General features: G+C 46.4%; 5 protein-coding genes across 5 annotated transcripts; 3 read left to right on the forward strand and 2 right to left on the reverse strand.

Moving 5' to 3' along the window:
- Positions 1 to 1,993: 1,993 nt before the first annotated feature.
- BKA55DRAFT_195492 (uncharacterized protein) lies at positions 1,994 to 3,040 on the reverse strand. The gene is made up of 3 exons (XM_046185091.1): positions 2,851 to 3,040; positions 2,668 to 2,788; positions 1,994 to 2,616 (listed from the first exon to the last, which is right to left on the reverse strand). The coding sequence occupies exons 1-3, from the start codon at positions 2,865 to 2,867 to the stop codon at positions 2,071 to 2,073; spliced, it is 684 nt and encodes a 227-aa protein (XP_046043714.1). The 5' UTR covers positions 2,868 to 3,040; the 3' UTR covers positions 1,994 to 2,070.
- Positions 3,041 to 3,876: 836 nt separating this feature from the next.
- Positions 3,877 to 5,906, forward strand: BKA55DRAFT_713714 (chromate transporter-domain-containing protein). Its single transcript, XM_046200848.1, has 5 exons — positions 3,877 to 4,293; positions 4,408 to 4,472; positions 4,540 to 4,664; positions 4,709 to 5,282; positions 5,383 to 5,906. Exons 1-5 carry the CDS (start codon positions 3,930 to 3,932, stop codon positions 5,656 to 5,658), a joined length of 1,404 nt encoding a protein of 467 aa, XP_046043715.1. The 5' UTR covers positions 3,877 to 3,929; the 3' UTR covers positions 5,659 to 5,906.
- Positions 5,907 to 6,096: 190 nt separating this feature from the next.
- BKA55DRAFT_581761 (phosphoglycerate mutase family protein) lies at positions 6,097 to 7,053 on the forward strand. Its single transcript, XM_046194069.1, has one exon. It carries the CDS (start codon positions 6,139 to 6,141, stop codon positions 6,787 to 6,789), a length of 651 nt encoding a protein of 216 aa, XP_046043716.1. The 5' UTR covers positions 6,097 to 6,138; the 3' UTR covers positions 6,790 to 7,053.
- Positions 7,054 to 7,269: 216 nt separating this feature from the next.
- On the forward strand, positions 7,270 to 9,153 carry BKA55DRAFT_581764 (chromate transporter-domain-containing protein). The gene is made up of 4 exons (XM_046194070.1): positions 7,270 to 7,450; positions 7,547 to 7,594; positions 7,656 to 7,777; positions 7,837 to 9,153. The coding sequence occupies exons 1-4, from the start codon at positions 7,316 to 7,318 to the stop codon at positions 9,074 to 9,076; spliced, it is 1,545 nt and encodes a 514-aa protein (XP_046043717.1). The 5' UTR covers positions 7,270 to 7,315; the 3' UTR covers positions 9,077 to 9,153.
- Positions 9,154 to 9,260: 107 nt separating this feature from the next.
- On the reverse strand, positions 9,261 to 10,061 carry BKA55DRAFT_524557 (uncharacterized protein; the record flags this gene model as incomplete). The annotated part of the gene is made up of 1 exon (XM_046188724.1): positions 9,261 to 10,061. The coding sequence occupies one exon, from the start codon at positions 10,059 to 10,061 to the stop codon at positions 9,261 to 9,263; it is 801 nt and encodes a 266-aa protein (XP_046043718.1).
- Between the last annotated feature and the right edge of the window lie 6,831 nt (positions 10,062 to 16,892).

Here is a 16,892-nt window from a genome sequence, read left to right on the forward strand (position 1 = left end):
CTCCTGCTGCTGCACAGCCACAGACTCAAACCTGCCATGACAAACAATCAATGCCATGCAAACTTCTCTCGCGTCTGGCCGAGAATCCTGCTACAGATATTACTCAGGTCCCAGTCCCGCCAGGGTCTGTTGATCCTCTTGAGGATGCTACATACCATGAGGGAGATGTTGAATGCGGAAAGGCGTATGAGATGCTCATGCGCTACGCGACATCTGAGGAGAAGATGGATACCGTTGCTAAAGCATTGGAAAGTGGCTGCACTTCGACTGGGAAGGGTCGGTGTGTCGTCAAAAGGAATACTATTTGGGAGGCTCTCGATAGTATGTGTGGGTGAGCTGTCAACACGATCCTGCGTCAGATAGACTATATTTGGCTGTACCAAGGGCAATTTTTGAATCTCTCAATCAAAAAAGCTCACTCCTTGATACAAAGGACATAGCACTCCATTCCTACCTCGCCTACTTTTCTTAGCCTATCTCTTAACCTGAGCGGTTGGTCAACCATACTGGCCAGCTCACCCCACCACAATCTCCCGAGGCGGCATGGATCGGGCAGAGGTAATACTGGCTTTTATTCAGCGTATGCATTTGTTATATGCAGGCAATCTTTCCTCGTTTAATGCTTTACCAGCACCCAGATGTTCCAAGCAGCCAACCCTCAAGGGAACAATGTTTAGACGGCCATCCCCACATATTCCAAGATCTCTCGCCGTTGCAGCATGTGGCTCTTTTCCAATGCCAGAATGAATCTCTTCATTAATAACAGTCCTGACCGGCTATTGAATAGGAGCAATAATTAGTCTCAAGATTAGTTCACGCGGTGTGTATGTTTTACACTTATTTCTGTACTACGCCCAAATGTGAATCCGGCAATCACCTCGAGCGAGTAATCTACCTGTACAGTACAGGCAGTAAAACTGGGTGCAACTTTCTGAATAGGAATGTTTACCCGGGGAGAAATGACCGACTCCTCTTCGATCTCCTGAGCATTGGCCACCTCTATTTTGAGCCCAGTGAGACATAAAGGTTGTGGGATGACGTCCATGGCGTGCGTCGATTCCCATTTCTGCAATATCGCAAATTTGGAGATGTATCTCTAGACTTGTATTAGTCGCGCTCGTTTGTTTGGCTTTTTATATCTTCCATGGTTTGTACTTGCCATAGCAGCTCCTTCGCCTACATGAAGAACCCCCTTAGTCTTCACCTGCGGATATCGCAAGTCGGATCGAAATGGAGCAATATGCATACGATAGTGAAGATTCAGTGGAACCCAGTCGTCAGATTTATAGAGAGTTACCCTCTAACATGCCCACCTGGCAAACACAAGTCAAAGGCTTGGTCACTCAATAAGGTGATCACCGTGCCCAATGAACAAGCAGGAGTCCGAGCAAGCCCGGAGATAAGTGACCCCACCCTGAACTTCACGCGCAGGAGCGGTGTTACAAACTGCATCATCCCCAGAGTCTACTGAACCGCGATGCAAGGCTCAAGAGGCGGTCGTCATTATGACAAACAAGTCTCTCCCAGACAAGACTCAGCATACAAGTCCAGCAGTCTCTGAAAGACGGACAGGCAATGTTTGATTGGTTCATTATGAGGTGAAAATGCTATGTCTTTGCGCCGCTTCAGGTACCCGCATATGTAAGGCAAGTAGACTTAGCCGAGAAATCTTGTCAGAGGTTTGATATATGGTGCCTTAGTTTTTTTCGATATAATTGAAACTGTGGCCACCTCTTAGGAGAAGTAAGTGTTATTAGGGTTAACATCAGTACACTGGGGGCCGCATAAGAAGAGTTGGTACTTCTCAACCAGTGTCTATATGCTAGTGCTACCGCGCGAGCCATAAATAATATAGAAGACGGCCCCATAACTAGCCCAGTTGTGTACTCATGCTCCCATGGCCCGAAGTGGAGTCTTGCACGAAACCCTCCTCTGAGACTGGTGTTGCATTTAAGGCACGTATTTCACGTAGATTTTCCGAGGAAGCAGGCAAGCCTTGTTATCTTGATCGTAATGAGAGACAATATATCGCAGAACGCATTTTGAGAAAATTCATCTCTTCCTCTCCTTTCAGCACGCTGGGGGGGTAGTGTCATGGCCACATTGCAAGCAGCGGCTTTGTACTCCCTGTAATGCTTGATAACTGCCGCAGTCCCAGCATTTTCCTATCATGGGAGTCTCCATATACGAGTCTAGAAGTTCCTTTATGAATTCCGGAGTCGTACCCGCGATGCCTTCATAGATCTGCCTAACAGGTTTGCTTCCCAGACCCTGAGGCAGATTGATCCTTGCGTACTTGATGGCTTCATCTCTAAGATCTCTGACATAACTTGGCGTCAGTTCATAAACAGCCGGAATAGATCCAAGAAATTCAACAATTTCCGAATCTCTAAGCCTATCTAAGTACTTCGCTGCTGATAGTGATATCAGACTGTCGACTGCGTATTTGTCTGCCAAAGAAAACATTCTTGCATGAAATTGTAGCGCAGATATGTTCTGTTCTTCGATCTCGGGTGCTGCCGAAACATCGTAATCCCCATTATTAAAGTATTCAATCATTTTGTTGACAATGAACAGAGAATCCTCGCTCATCTCGTAAGTTCTCGAGGAGGATTCCTTGAAATAGATATCAGCCATCAGTCCCCAAGTTCTACGCCACCCACTTACTTGAAATGGGCCAGTAAAAGCGGTATGGAAAACCTTGGACTGTGTGAATAGGGCAGTTTTCCGAACATGAAACTTCTTGCTCTCACACATCAAGACAAGGAACTCGCCATTCTCATCCTTCCTAATACAAATTTTACAATCAACAATTAATTGTAAAGTCTGAAATGACGTAGCTATACATACCTCTGTTCGTCTTCCATGCTGTTACAGATAAAGGTATGATATCCTAGAAGCAAAAGTAGGATTCTCCGCCCGGAACCATATCAGGAAAATGCATCATTATTGCGACCGAGGCGGCAGCGAATCATCGGGTCGGTGTCCGTCCATCACATTACCCCGCAAACCTTAAAATACCAAGAAAAGATCCCAAGTGCCAGGAGAGCCCATGAAAAGAGCGGATGGGGAGGCTTGTTACCTTTCTATTGCGTTTCCGAAAATTGTTATCTGTACAAAGGCATTAGAGTCTGTCTCTTGGATGCATCGAGAAGGACCAAAAGGTTGCAGGGAGCGGATCAGGACGAATGCCGAATGTAATGGCCGCCTCATTTTATCCGGCCAATCCCATCTTTTCTATCAGTCCTCTCTCGTAAATATTCTGTAAATTGCACCATTCAGCCACATGATGGCGTAAAAGGGTGATTCGGACATCGAGAGTTATGCGCTCTTTGAGGGGGTCCTCGGCTGGGCTGCCGCTGGCAGAGAGTTTACGGACCTGATGGAGGAATACGATGAGGAAGTGTGGCGCAGAGACTATTCGAAGCACTAAGATGTCCTTATGATGGATAGGGTTGCTTAGAGACAGGTTGATTAATGTCATGGAAATCTCAGGAGATGATTAAACTGTAGCGATACTACACTGGGGCTGAACCATGCATGCAAGATTGCTATTAGTGCTTTGCGCCAGCCAATTAACGTTGTAGTGTCTGTCTCGACCTGAGCTTTGAGGGGATAAATTAGGTTTGCGCTTGAGCCTGATCAGCGACCCGCTTGCAAATAGTCAGCCAATCTTATTAGGTTTAATTTGTGGGCCTGGGATGCGGCATCTCCAGGAACGGTGAGTACCGTTGTAGCCTACTGGCCAATCAAAGCTTTCCTGTCCGTCCATTCTTTCTCAATATTCCCTAGCAAGAGTTAGAAGAGCATAAAAGTTTACTCGTATAAAAGCCAGGCGATGCGGGCTACTCACCGTAATCAGATTTCTCTTCAACCCGCAGGACAAGAGGACTAGGATTTCTAAACAATCGCCAACACCTTTGTTCTCAATGGTGGCTGAACTTACACCCTCGCTATCAGTTGCGACGAAGTTGCACGACAAGAAAGTGGATGAAGAGTCTCAGAAGGTTGACTCTTTTCAGCCTGACTGCAGCGGACCCGCCTCTGATACACATTGTACCGAAGACGACCAGGGCCTTGAAGATAACTCTAACGTCCCCAAACTATCGTATCCGAAACTTTTCTGGTTCTTCTTCTACAACTTTGGCCTCTTTGCTTGGGGCGGACCCGTCGCGCAGATTGCCCTGATCAAAGAAAGGCTTGTGGTCCAGGACAAATGGATCACCCTCCCTCGCTTCCAGCGCGTCTTCTCCGTCTATCAGATCCTCCCCGGGCCTGAGGCTGCCGAATTATGTATGTTCTTCGGTTGCTTGTCTGCGGGTAGGATAGGCGGGATTATTGCAGGGATGGCATTCATCCTGCCCGGGTTTGCTTTGATGCTACTTGCTAGTTATTTGTATACCCTAGCTGGTTTTGAGAATAAGTACTTCAATGCTTCGTTTCGGGCTTTGCAGCCTATCGTCGCGGCAATGGTAGGTGTCTCATCTATTGGAACACTATGAGCATTTTCGGTCATCTGATTCTTACGCTTATTTCCAGATCTTAAGAGCGACTCACAAGATAGCTGACCACTCGGTGAGAAAGCACAGTACGAGAAAAGTGGACCCGTTTCTTGTGATTGCAGCCATTTGCACGGCCATCAACGGCGCACTTCGGATAAACATGTCAGTATTCCCGTACCTCTAGATTAAACATAACTATACAACAGATGCTTTCTGCCGACGCCCGAATCTATTACGACGCTTTTAGGCAGTACGCTGACACCATTACTTCTTCATAGTTTCATCTCCCTTGGACTCTACGGCATAATCTATACTTTTATCGCTCGGCGCCTCTGGATCCCTGCGGCCGCGCTCTTCATCCTTCAATATGTCGGCTACGCACTCTATGTCGTCTTCCGTGGTGTACCCTCACCAGTGTCGTTGGCCCTCGGTATCGCTAAGACACCGTCATTGATCAACCTCTTCGTGCTAGGCCTTGTGGCCGGCACGCTCTCATTCGGCGGCGCGTATACAGCCATCCCGTTTGTGCAGGTTGAGGCCGTCTTGATGGGGGCATGGCTCCCACAGAGCGTGTTCATTGATGGCATTGCCATTGGGAATATCTTGCCGGCACCGCTGGTTATTTTTGCAACGTTTGTGGGTTTTCAGGGCGCATACTTGGATAGGTCGATTGGCAACGCGTTTGCGGGGGCGATTATTATCACTCTGGGAATGTTTTTCCCCTGTTTCCTGTTTACCATTGCGGGGCATGAGTTGTTGGAAAAGTTGGTTCGAAATAAGGTAAGCGGAGCTCTGATTTCCTTAGTTTCCTCGTCACTATCACTTCCGTTATCAACAGGTCTAGCAATAACCTCGCTGACGGCCACCTTCCGGCAAATAGTTCCTCGCTAGCTTCTTTGACGGCCTATGTGGCTCGGTCATTGGCGTTATAGCAATCATCGCGGCGCAGATCCTCAAGGCCAGTATCGTAGGCTCTCTGGAAAGGGTGAAGGATAAGCCAATTGGTGAGGTAATTGACACAACCGCTCAGGTCGGCCCGGCGGCGGTTCTGTACATGCTTGCCCTGGCGGTTCTCTACAAGTTTACTAATAAGTACACTGCACTCTTATTAGTTATCATGGGTGCAGTCGCGGGGCAGTTTCTATTTGTAGACTAGGGACAAGAAAGGTAGTTTGTACAGAATAGCGGCACCGGAGGAGTGCAAAGTCATGGCCCCAGATGGTGCCATTAAGATTGAGGAAGATAAACGATAGAAGAAGCTCTTGCAGGTTATGGGTATCTTTTCTATCATTTAATATCAGATTGAACGGAACACGAGAATATAGAATAGAGGAATACGGCAGGCGGATATCTCAATACCGGGTGGCGGGGGAAAACACCTGGAAGGACAGAAAAGAGACAGAAGAAAAAACAAGCTCTTGGGGACTAGATTGACCCTCCCCAGCCGCCAATCTAACAACGACTGTGCTGCGCCGCAAACTTTTGAACCGAATCTTCATTGGTCGGGTTTGGGGCACAAGTGCTCCGTACGAATGTTGGGTCACAGCTACCCCGCCGCATGCGCTTTTATTAGAGGAGAACCTCCACATTGCAAAATACCTCGCGCAACATCATTCTCAAAATTCGAACAAGCACCATGTCCCCTTTAGTTTACCTAGTTCGACATGCAGAATCGGAACATAACGTCTCAAAAGACTTCTCACAAAGAGATCCACCTCTCACTTCTTTGGGTCTTTCTCAAGCATCGGCCCTAGTCGATACGTTCCCTCATCCAGAGTCAATCGCCATAATATTCACTTCTCCACTCATGCGCACCCTACAGACGACACTGGCTGGCTTCTCCCATATCCTAAGCAAAGAATACCTCAAGAATAATGACAACGAAGAAGGCGCCCGTCTCATTATAGACCAGGACCTACAGGAGCGAAGCGACCTTCCCTGTGATACTGGATCCAAACGTTCTGCGCTAGAGATAGCTTTTCCGCTCCTTGACTTCAGCGTCTTGGCTGAGGATTGGTATATCAAGGATGGTCCTCACGCGGCCAACGATTCTGCTGTTGCTGCACGAGCTAAAAGATTCCGAGAGAGATTGCGGGACACGGTTCAAGCCATCCACGGGAGCGAAGATCTCGCAAATATGCCGAAAAAAGTTGTTGTTGTCACACATGGCGTATTCATGAAGTACCTTGGCGAAGATATGACTATTGATCTTCCCAAGGCAGGTTGGAGGACCTTTGCGATTGCTGATGGAGTTGACGGTGAAGCTGTTTTGAATCCTATCGAATAAACTATACGGTCGATCCTCGAATCGAAGCACTAGATCATATTGTAATGTGACCTACGTAACAATCGCAGCTGCCAGGCTCGAATAAGAATCCCAAATATGAGTCGTCGTAATGATAATAACTCCGGGCTTTAGTGCTTGACTTATCTCTGCTCGTTTAGTAGGATAGGTAAGTCCCCCACTATCATTCGCACGGCCTCATTTTGAGGTAAGGGATAATTACGGTTACAGCTGCCAGGAAGCCAGAACCCTGATTGGCGTGAGTCAGTCACTCCCTCAGCTTGATTGGTGCTGGACGGAGTCAAATTACCGGGACCTGGGACAGCTAAGATTCAGCAACCCCACGTGCTTTAAAGTAAGCCAATTTTTGGTTGGTGCAGTTGCGCCTTTTTAAATCCCTAGTTACTACTCTATATAATACCTTAGAATTGACATTTATTTATATTTATAGAGAGAGCTGCTCGTTCAATGGTCCCCAGAAGATTTTTCCGACTTTCGATATACACCCCTTTTCTATAACGATTTCAGGATGGCAGTCCGGTCCCGTATGGCCTGGCGAAGTTGGCGACCTGTTAATCTGAAGGCCAAGTTTTGGAATACCATCAGCACCAATTACCACCTTGGTTTCACATCCTTCGGCGGCCCCCCAGTGCATTTCAGGATCGTAAGTACTTGTACAATTCTTTGGCGATGCGTACCTAGCGGCGCATCTAAGCATCAAGAAATGACAAGCGCTAATGAATACCCTCCCTTGTCTTAGTTCCGTGACAAATTCGTCGATAAGCTGCAATGGATTGACAATCAAGTGGTAAGCAACTGTTTTTTATGGTTTATTTGCAAGAAGAACAGTAGCGCTGATCGAGATACAGTATCAGGAACTCTTCAGCGTCTGCCAGGCCTTCTCTGGCCCTGGCAGCACCAAGATGCACTACTGCATTAACTTGATTCATGATGGTTTTCTTCCTGCTTTACTGAGCTTCTTCATCTGGAGGTAGGCAACCGCAAGCACACAGGCACTCTCCTTACCGAAGTAACTAATTCCTTCCTTAGCTTGCCTAGGGCCTTGGGAATGTATGGTCTCTCTATTGGCGTCTCCAATATTGGAGACTTTCTTCCCGGACCTGTTTACGCACTTCTCTCCGGGCTCAACGCCTCAACCGTGGGCATTATCGCAGTCGCTGCTGTTCAACTATCAGAAAAGGCCATCACTGATAAAATAACTCGTATACTCGTCTTGCTTGGAGGTGCGGCCGGGATTCTATACAATGCGCTCTGGTACTTTCCTCTTCTGATGTTCATGGCCGGCTGTGCAACCGTCGTCCATGACTATCGCTGGCTTCATGGCCCTATCAAGACTATAGTCGGCTTGATAAAGAACCCCACAAAGCGGCTTAGGGCACAAGAGCCGGAGTCCATCGAGATTTCGCAGGCGCAATCTGCCGACCAGGACAATAATGCCGCTACCACTGCTACTTCTTTCGGCACTACTAGGGAACACAATGACGCGGTGGTCCGCTCGAGCCGAGAAGATAATGCGCAGACTCTACCAGTCACCGAGAATTCACATTCAGAGGCTGACTCAGAACCACGCGTTATCCCACCAGAGCGGTCCCTTAACTTTTCCTGGAGCTTTGGCCTTGGAATTATTGTCTTCTTTCTCATCACCTTCATTGTGATTATGGTCCTTCGTGGCAAATTGCGGGTCAAGACATACCTTTTTAGCTTCTTCGCCAATATGTACCTTGCAGGGACCATTATTTTTGGCGGAGGTCCTGTTGTCATTCCATTGCTCCGCGAATATGTTGTTGCTGAAGGCTGGGTTAGTCCGCGCGACTTCCTTATCGGCCTTGCGATCCAACAGAGCTTTCCCGGTCCCAACTTCAACTTTGCGGTATACCTAGGCGCTTTGACAGCATTTAATGGTGGATACAATTCGGCCGTTGGAGCAATGCTTGGGTTTATTGGCATATTTGCTCCTGGACTTATTACAGTTCATGGTACAATGGGTATTTGGAGCGCTATCCGTGGTCTGAGGTGGGTTAAGTCCCTTCTCAGGGGTGTCAACGCCGGTGCCGTGGGACTCATTTATACCGCGGTCTATCGCTTGTGGCAAATCGGGTATATTGCTGAAAGTTTTCAGCAGGGAACGAGTCTGGCACAGGAGCCGTGGTGGGTTGTTGTGACAGCATCGAGCTTTGTCTTTGGCTACTCATTCAACTTGAGCCCTCCAGTTATTATCATCATGGGCGCCGTCTTAGGCCTAATCTGGTATGCAGTTGCGCTCACTTAGCGACCGCCATATTGTCTGTAATGCTTAACCCCTTGTTAAGCTTTAGGAAAGCGTTAATATAGCGAGTATTGCAGAATAATTTAGCATAAATACTAAAAAGTATATCTTTATAGTTACTTTATTATAGCTAGGTTATTATCCTTGTAATGCCAGAATTTAATGCTTAATTACTATTAGCCAAATTTCAATATATAGAGCCTGATATGCTAAACTTACATGAAGTAAGAATAAGTTCCTGGTCTTGGAAGAACTTTGTTAATCTGCCGAGTACTGCAAGTTCGAACTTCAACTTTATGCTGTACGTAAAGTATTTAAGGACATTTTGAAGTATTCGAAAGCCTGCATATTGGACGCCTAGAAGAACGAAGTCCATGATGATAAGAACCACATTCATAATAATGAGCTCTGCCATCAATCGCTGTTTCCTTTCTTCTGACGTGTATGTCAGGATCTTAGCCGTTCCCCAGATGTAGAGCCCGGATATAACCAACTCTTGGGCGCAGAATATGGTGATTTGGAGGGGCTCCATAACCTTATATCCGAGTTCGACTGCCCTCGGGACTGGAACAATGTTATAGCAGAATGCTAAGACTGTCGTGGGAATAAGAAGGATAACAGCGTTGATAATAATCATTATCAGAACACTGCGAAGGATACAGGGGCTCTGGAGGACAAGATGAAGTCGTGACCACAAGACAAGCGATTGCCCAACGATGAAGGCCCACCATCCGGCAATTGTAATGGCGCTTTGAAGGTACGTGTGAGGGGTTATTTCAAAGAAGTAGGTCGAGAAGCCAATGGTGGCGACGATTAGGCCAAGGCTTGCGACTAAAAGACTCCAGAAATACCACCCGGAGAATCTCTTAAAGGTAACAAAGATTAAAATAATGATTTCCAAGGCATTATAGAGGGTGACTGCTATACAGCCAGCGAAAAAGAATGCCACTGATGGGCTGCTGTCGCTTGCTTGGCCAAACGTCAACATGTTTTAACGCCAAGGAAGGTCACACAATTACTGTAGTGGTAATAGATGAATCCTTGGCTATGGAATGGTTGCAAGAGAAGACTTGAATTTAATATAAGTACTAATTGGATGTCTCAGCATGTGACTGAAACCGCACTATAAATGCCGGACCCATAAGCACTACCCAATTTCATGACTCTGTACGGTATACTAATACAGGCCTCGCGGGTATGATGACGTTTATTAAACCGACTGCTAATATGCTTTTCGCAGGGTTGGCTGTTAAAGTCAGTAAACCTCCTTCTCATTGGTTGTATGGCGGGTAACTAAGAAAGTTTTCTCATGTCTTTAAACCTATCAATTAAGGTGCGAGAAATGCGATGCAGCGTACTAAAAGTTCTCGTATTTTAAATTAAATGCTGACGATTCATGCACTATTCTATGCCGATTTTCTTTTCTTAGTGCCCTAAATTCCATCTGCGGCAGATAGTAGAGATGTTCAATATCTTCATCTTCTTATAGGCGATTACGCAACATATGAATCAATTTGAACAATACGTTCAAGTGCGATAATAGTCGAGGTCCAGCAACCTGGGGTCAGATTGCGCTCTTGCATTCTCAACACCTACCAACAACAAAGAGCGGGGTAAGCACCCACCCAAACTAAAGCTGTCGCCCTCCCTTAAGCAACGTGTTCAGCAATGATGCCTAAGGGCGTTCCCTATCTATCCCGGCTCGTGGAATCCAAGCAGTATCATGACTCGACTGTCGTTTCTGGGGATGCAGCGTTCTCATTAATGCCGAAATCCTCAGATTATAGTTCACAGCCACACCCCACCCTCCGAACAATCACGAGGATCCTTCGCGGATACTCGGTAACAGCCGACACAGACATATCCGAGATGCCGGCGCTAGTGCAATTTTGCGCGCAGTTGTGGCTGTCACATCATGTCGCAACACACAGTAGTGGAAACAGGAGTTTCTGAAGGTAATGTCAGATCGCTATCCATATGGAAAGTACGAAAACTGGACGGAGTGCCAGAAACTGGATCCCTATGTTGGCCACTCCAATGGCGTTAAGGATGTTCTCATTTGTGGGCTTGCTTCGTTTGAAAGGCTCGGGCTGAGTACCAATAGATCCAGATCCATATCTGAGTGATAACCGATAACTATATAAGATGGAGTCTAGGTCGTTAACATGTCACTTCCCTAGCAAGAGTCTCTGAGGTTGTTCAAGACGGAAAAAGACATTCATATTCGGAGGTTTCTAATCCAGGAAAAACTCACTACCTGGCTGTATAAGCGTTAATAGCTGCATTCTATAAGTATACTGAGTTTTTTCTAGGCATATAACTCGAGGTCTACAAAGGAGCTAGGAACGCTGCGCTCTGCCTATCCCTTTGAGTGCCACAGCCCTTAGGGAGGTCACTCGCCCCACTTAGCTTAGTCATAAGGTTAGTACGTGCGGGGTACCGGATGTTCGTGAGATATTCAATTTTAGCAAAATACCATTAAAAGCTCATGCTAATTGATATCTATTGAAACGATGAATTCCCCACCGATTCTTGATGAAATACGAGTTGAGGAATACGACTTCGATGATCATAGCTTTCACACACATGCACAGCAAAGAGGCCTAGGCCCCACCGGAATAATAATTAACCCGCCTGAAGAGGCAGCCGGCCGCAACTTCATGCCTTTCAACGTAGAAGATCGTGATTTTCACATCAACATACTGCCTCCAACACCACTCGAGCTATTCCAGCTTTTTACACCTATATCCCTCGTACAGTCATGGGTCTACTACAGCGATAGCTGGGTCTCTTATCTTACGCAAAATGGCGTTATTGATAGCCATAACTCGGCCATTTCCGACCACTCACGGATCAACCGGTGGGACGGGCTCTCGGCTGCACAAGTATATGTATGGCTCGGGTTGCTGATTTACCTAGGAATTCATAAGGAAGATACAATCAAGAGCCATTGGAGCCCCCCTTCCCTAGGTGTTCAGGCCCCCCTGCATTCAATCATGAAGTTTATGCCTCTGTGGAGATTCCAGTTAATCTCACGCTATATACGGACTTTTGACCACACTTTGCTTGACCTAGGCAATGAGGAGGACCTTCCGAAGGCATTCCAAGCTGCTGAACCGTGGTCTGACCTCATACAGAAGGTGTCAGCCCAGCTCTATATACCAGGGAATAACGTTACTGTAGATGAGTGTATGGTCCCTTTTACAGGCAGGAGCAAGGATACAACCCTAGTCAAGAATAAGCCTACACCCGTAGGGTTCAAAGTCTGGGTTATCGCCCGAAATGGCCTCTTTATTCGGTGGCTGTGGCATGTAAAGGCATCACCATATACCGCTGTTATCATCGAGCTGCCAAAGAAGAAGAAGAAGCCGGCTGTAGAGCCGCAACAGGGGAAGAAGAGAGAGGGAAAGCCCAAGGAGACTGTGGCCCTCAGCAATACGGCAGGAGTCGTCATTCACCTAGTTAATATGCTGCCGAAGCAGATATATTATGTCTTTATGGATAACCTCTTCTCCTTGCCTAATCTCTTCCGTGCCCTTCGAGAAGCCGGTCACGGAGCTATAGGCACAGCCTGCCCTAACTGTGGCATCACTAAGGAGCTTAAAGTTGCAAAAGGGAAGGATAAGGCAGGTGCCTCAGGCTTTAAGTATAATGAAGTAGAGTCGATCCCTATAATAGATGACCTCGTACGCCTGAGGGACTTATTTACATGTAATTCCCTTATTAATTCGTCCTTCTTAGGTTGCTTAAAATCGCTTGGAAGGATAACAGCCTCGTGTTATTTCTCTCAACTGTATACAGTAGTGCTGATGACCAACGCACGCCAAAGAGAAGAAGGAAGCCTGCTAACAAAGGGGCACAATCCAAGCCGATACAGGAGACCTTTGGTTATGCTGCAATAAAGGTTATTCCTATACCGGCTGTATCTGCTTCTTATAACGATGAAATGAATCACGTGGACCGAGGAGATCAGATAAGGTCCTATACAAGCTACGAGCACCGATTTCGCCGTGGCCCGTGGCAAGCGCTCCTTTGGTCCTTCCTTCTCGATATAACACTTGCGAATAGCTTTATTTTGCAGCTTAAGACCTTACAGCCGCGGTGGCCGCCTTATAAGTCCCTCGAGAGCTGGAAGAGGTGCATTTCTGACGCCCTATTCATCAAATTTGGCCAAGAAAGTGGCGCAAGGAAGAGATCTAGGTCAGGGAAAGAGGAGGACTTGAACGATACTCAATCACGGCAAAACCATCTGCAAAGGGATATCAATCATGTCAATAGGGGGATATTCTCGGATTGCCTTGCTTGCAAAGGCTTCAAGTAGGGGCAGCCTTGACCCTTTAAAAAGAGGAAGGTTGAAAAGAGCTTCTTTTTGCAGCCGATAACAGGTAATGCATAAAGTCGGCACCGAGGAGGCTTAGGTAGGCAGACCTTGTACGGCTGTAAAGTCTGTGAGGTAGCGATTTGTAACAATCAAAACTGCTGGGACTTTTACCATCATACAAATTAGTATGTGTAGAGAAGTACCGCTAGTTTGATATATTTTGATTGGTCTGATACCCCTGTCGTGACCCCGCCTAAGGGCTGTGGCACTCAAAGGGATACACCTTAAATCCGGTTCTTAAAAACCTCTTTAAAAATCCAAACTAAGCCTAAAATGGCCACAATTTTAGTAGCATATATATAAGTCTTAAAATAAGCTATTCTATCTTTTTAAAAAATCTAACAAAATCCTATATAGCTATAAACTTTAAAATATATTTACACTGTAAAATATACTGTATAATTAAGCTTTTCTTTACAAAGGAAATTTTCTAAAAATGTAAGAAAAATATATAATATAGCTATTACTATATTATTACTAAAAATACTTTTTTTATATTTTTAGCTATTTTATTCAAGTTTTAAATTACTATAGGGTAAGCTATTTTTAGCTGTACAGTGCAGTGCGTCGCATGCTTATCTGCGTCGCATACTTATCAACTACGTTATCTCTTTGAGTGGCACAAGGCATCAAACAGGTCACGACAGGGGCCTAGAACCAATCAAAATTAGTCAAACGAGGGGTACTTCTACACACACCTAATCTAGCGTGTGATAGAGGTACCAACAAGTCTCATTGTTACATATTGCTACATCACACACTTTGCAGCCGTATTGGCTATACGCACCTCGTGCATTTCCTGATATCGGTTGGAGATAGCCTCCTTTTGCCTTCCTTTTTTTAAAGGGTCGAGGCCGCCCTTGCCGGCAGCCTTTGCAGGCTAGGCAGGGCGAATAGCTGCCTCTATAGACATGGTTGATATCTCTTCTTAGGTGTTTTTGCCGTGCTTCTGTATCTTCAATGTCTTCTTCCTTCCCTGACCGGCTTCTCTTCCTTGTGCCGCCTTCAGCAGCATATATGTTGAAAAGGGCATTGCAAATACACTCCTTCCAAGCTTGTAGCGTGCTGTAGGGCTTCCAATAAGGGTGCCGGGTCTTCTTCTGCAAAATGAAGCTATTCGCAAGTGCGACTTCGAGGAGGAAGCTCCAAAGCAACGCCTGCCACGGACCGCGGCAGAATCGATGCTCATACGTTATATAGGACCTTATCTAATCACCGCGGTCAACGTGATTCATTTCATCGTTATACTAAGCGGCAACAGTAGGTATAGGGATCATCTTGAAGCTATCCCCATTGAAAATCTGCTGCAGCTGTTGTGCCTCTGCCTTCTTGCCTCTCTTAGCCGGCAGCTTCCTCTTTTTTAGTGTGCGCTCGTGAGAGGCGCCGCTATGCACAGTTGAAAGGAAGAGCACCACGCCGCTATCCTTCCAAGCGATTTGGATGACCTAGGGGGAATAAAAAGGGACGAGGATTTTGATGAATTTGGTGGTGAAAAATCAAGCAGCTGTCTGACGAGAACTTCACGTACCCTGCAGGTACTAGCGTGGTTAGTCAGCTAAGTGGGGCGAGTGACCTGTTGATGCCTTGTGCCACCCAAAGAGATAGTTAAAAATGACCAGAGTACGTGGGAAGATTAGTCATCCATTTTCGTTACGTCAGCCAGTAGGCATAGTTATATCCATATACAGAGTTAAAGTTTAATACCATAGCAACACCAAAAGCAAGTTTAAGGAATATTCAAATTTTAAATAAATAATTCAATAAATAAAGATATCTATAGTATTATAACAGTCAAAATAGATCTGTTTATAAAATTGCCCCAGTTTCCGTTTGTAATTTGCAAAATATGCCGTTTTGCATATATTATAAATGAGATCGAGTTAACGTACATGATAAGCATGTGCACCAAACAAGTATGTGCACCAACAAATCTTAACCTTCAAAATGGAAATCATCACAAAAATACCACAAATCATCCGATGAATTGGAATTAATCGCCAGACTCTTCACCAGATATTGAAACAACTATCTGACATGTTCTTGCATTATGTCCTGTCTTGCCGCATGCTCCACAACGCCTTTCCTTCCCTCGCGCCGACCCTCCCTGACCACAACTTTTCGACGATTCAGCCACTACCTGCGTATCAGCATCCAACTGATCAATCACCTGCCTTCCTTCCTCTACTGTAATTGCTCCTCCTCTCTGTAGTCGGGTTCTTTTTGCCCTCCGCCGCCGGCTTAGTATCTCATTCGCCCGTTCAAGATCTTGGACCTTGACCCTCAATAAACTAACCTCATGCATAACCGCCTTTGTCCCCTTGGAAAGAGATTTTAATGCTTCCAGAACTGATTCCGGGGAGCTGCTGTGATGCCTTCTGATTCGTTTTGCGAGATACTCCGATTGCGACCCTGCCTCAAGCACAGTCTTTGGCGTCTTTGAGACCCATGGGGTAGAGGGGCCAGTCTCCTCCTCAACCGGCGTTAGAGTCCGTAGCTGCACATCAAGTTTCGAGACCACGTGTTCCGGGTCAAGTGGAACAAGCCCAGCACCTCTAAAAGCTGCTTTGATATTTTCTTCTGTCATAGTGGCCTGAAATGCGGCATAAAAAGCCGGAAAGAACTCGGTTTTGGAAACATGGTTTATGGAGCATCGGATCAGACGCTCGATTTCTCGGCCATATGCCTGCTTGAGCACGGAAAAGCACCCGACATCAAGAGGCTGAAGCAGATGAGACGAATGAGGCGGCATAAAAAGCGTGATGATCTTGTTCTCCTTACAATATCTCTCGAAGTCGACCGAGTGGTGACTTTCGTGGCCATCAAGGATCAGAAGACGATAGCGACTGTTGGATCGCTTGGCTGTAGACCTGTCCAAGTGCTTTAGCCACTCGAGACCCATCTCATTATCGGTCCAGCCATTTTGGGTCGTTGCAATAGCCCAATCGCCCGGAAGGCTACTTTCTCGGTACCAGTTGGCGAGGTGATACTGTCCCGCACCTATGATGAACGGCGGGATCGCCTGGCCTTCGGCATTAATTGCTTGAATGACGGTAATCCATTCCCGGTTTCCAGGCTGCACTGATTTCGGCTTTCCACGCCTTTCTGCACCTGTGACAACCATTCCACTTGCAATGACGCCCATCATAAAACCAGTCTCATCAAAGTTCCAGGTGTCATCTGATCGGATGCCGTACTTGGCGATTGTGTTCTGCACGAGCCCGAACCAATTGCGAATAATGGTTGGATCTTCGCACTTGGCTCTCTGGTAGTCGTACTTACGAAAAAAACGCGTTTTGAGCTCTTTGTGTCGCTTGACGAAGTTCATAGCCCAACGCTTGCCGACGGGTGACGCGTCACGATCGGCGAGTAATCGGTTGGCCATCTCTTCCACACCACGTAATCGTGGGGGAAATCCTCGCGAATCTAGGTCGAGAATGA

Source organism: Fusarium redolens (assembly GCF_020744475.1).
Source record: "Fusarium redolens strain MPI-CAGE-AT-0023 chromosome Unknown BKA55scaffold_20, whole genome shotgun sequence".
Taxonomy (NCBI): domain Eukaryota; kingdom Fungi; phylum Ascomycota; class Sordariomycetes; order Hypocreales; family Nectriaceae; genus Fusarium; species Fusarium redolens.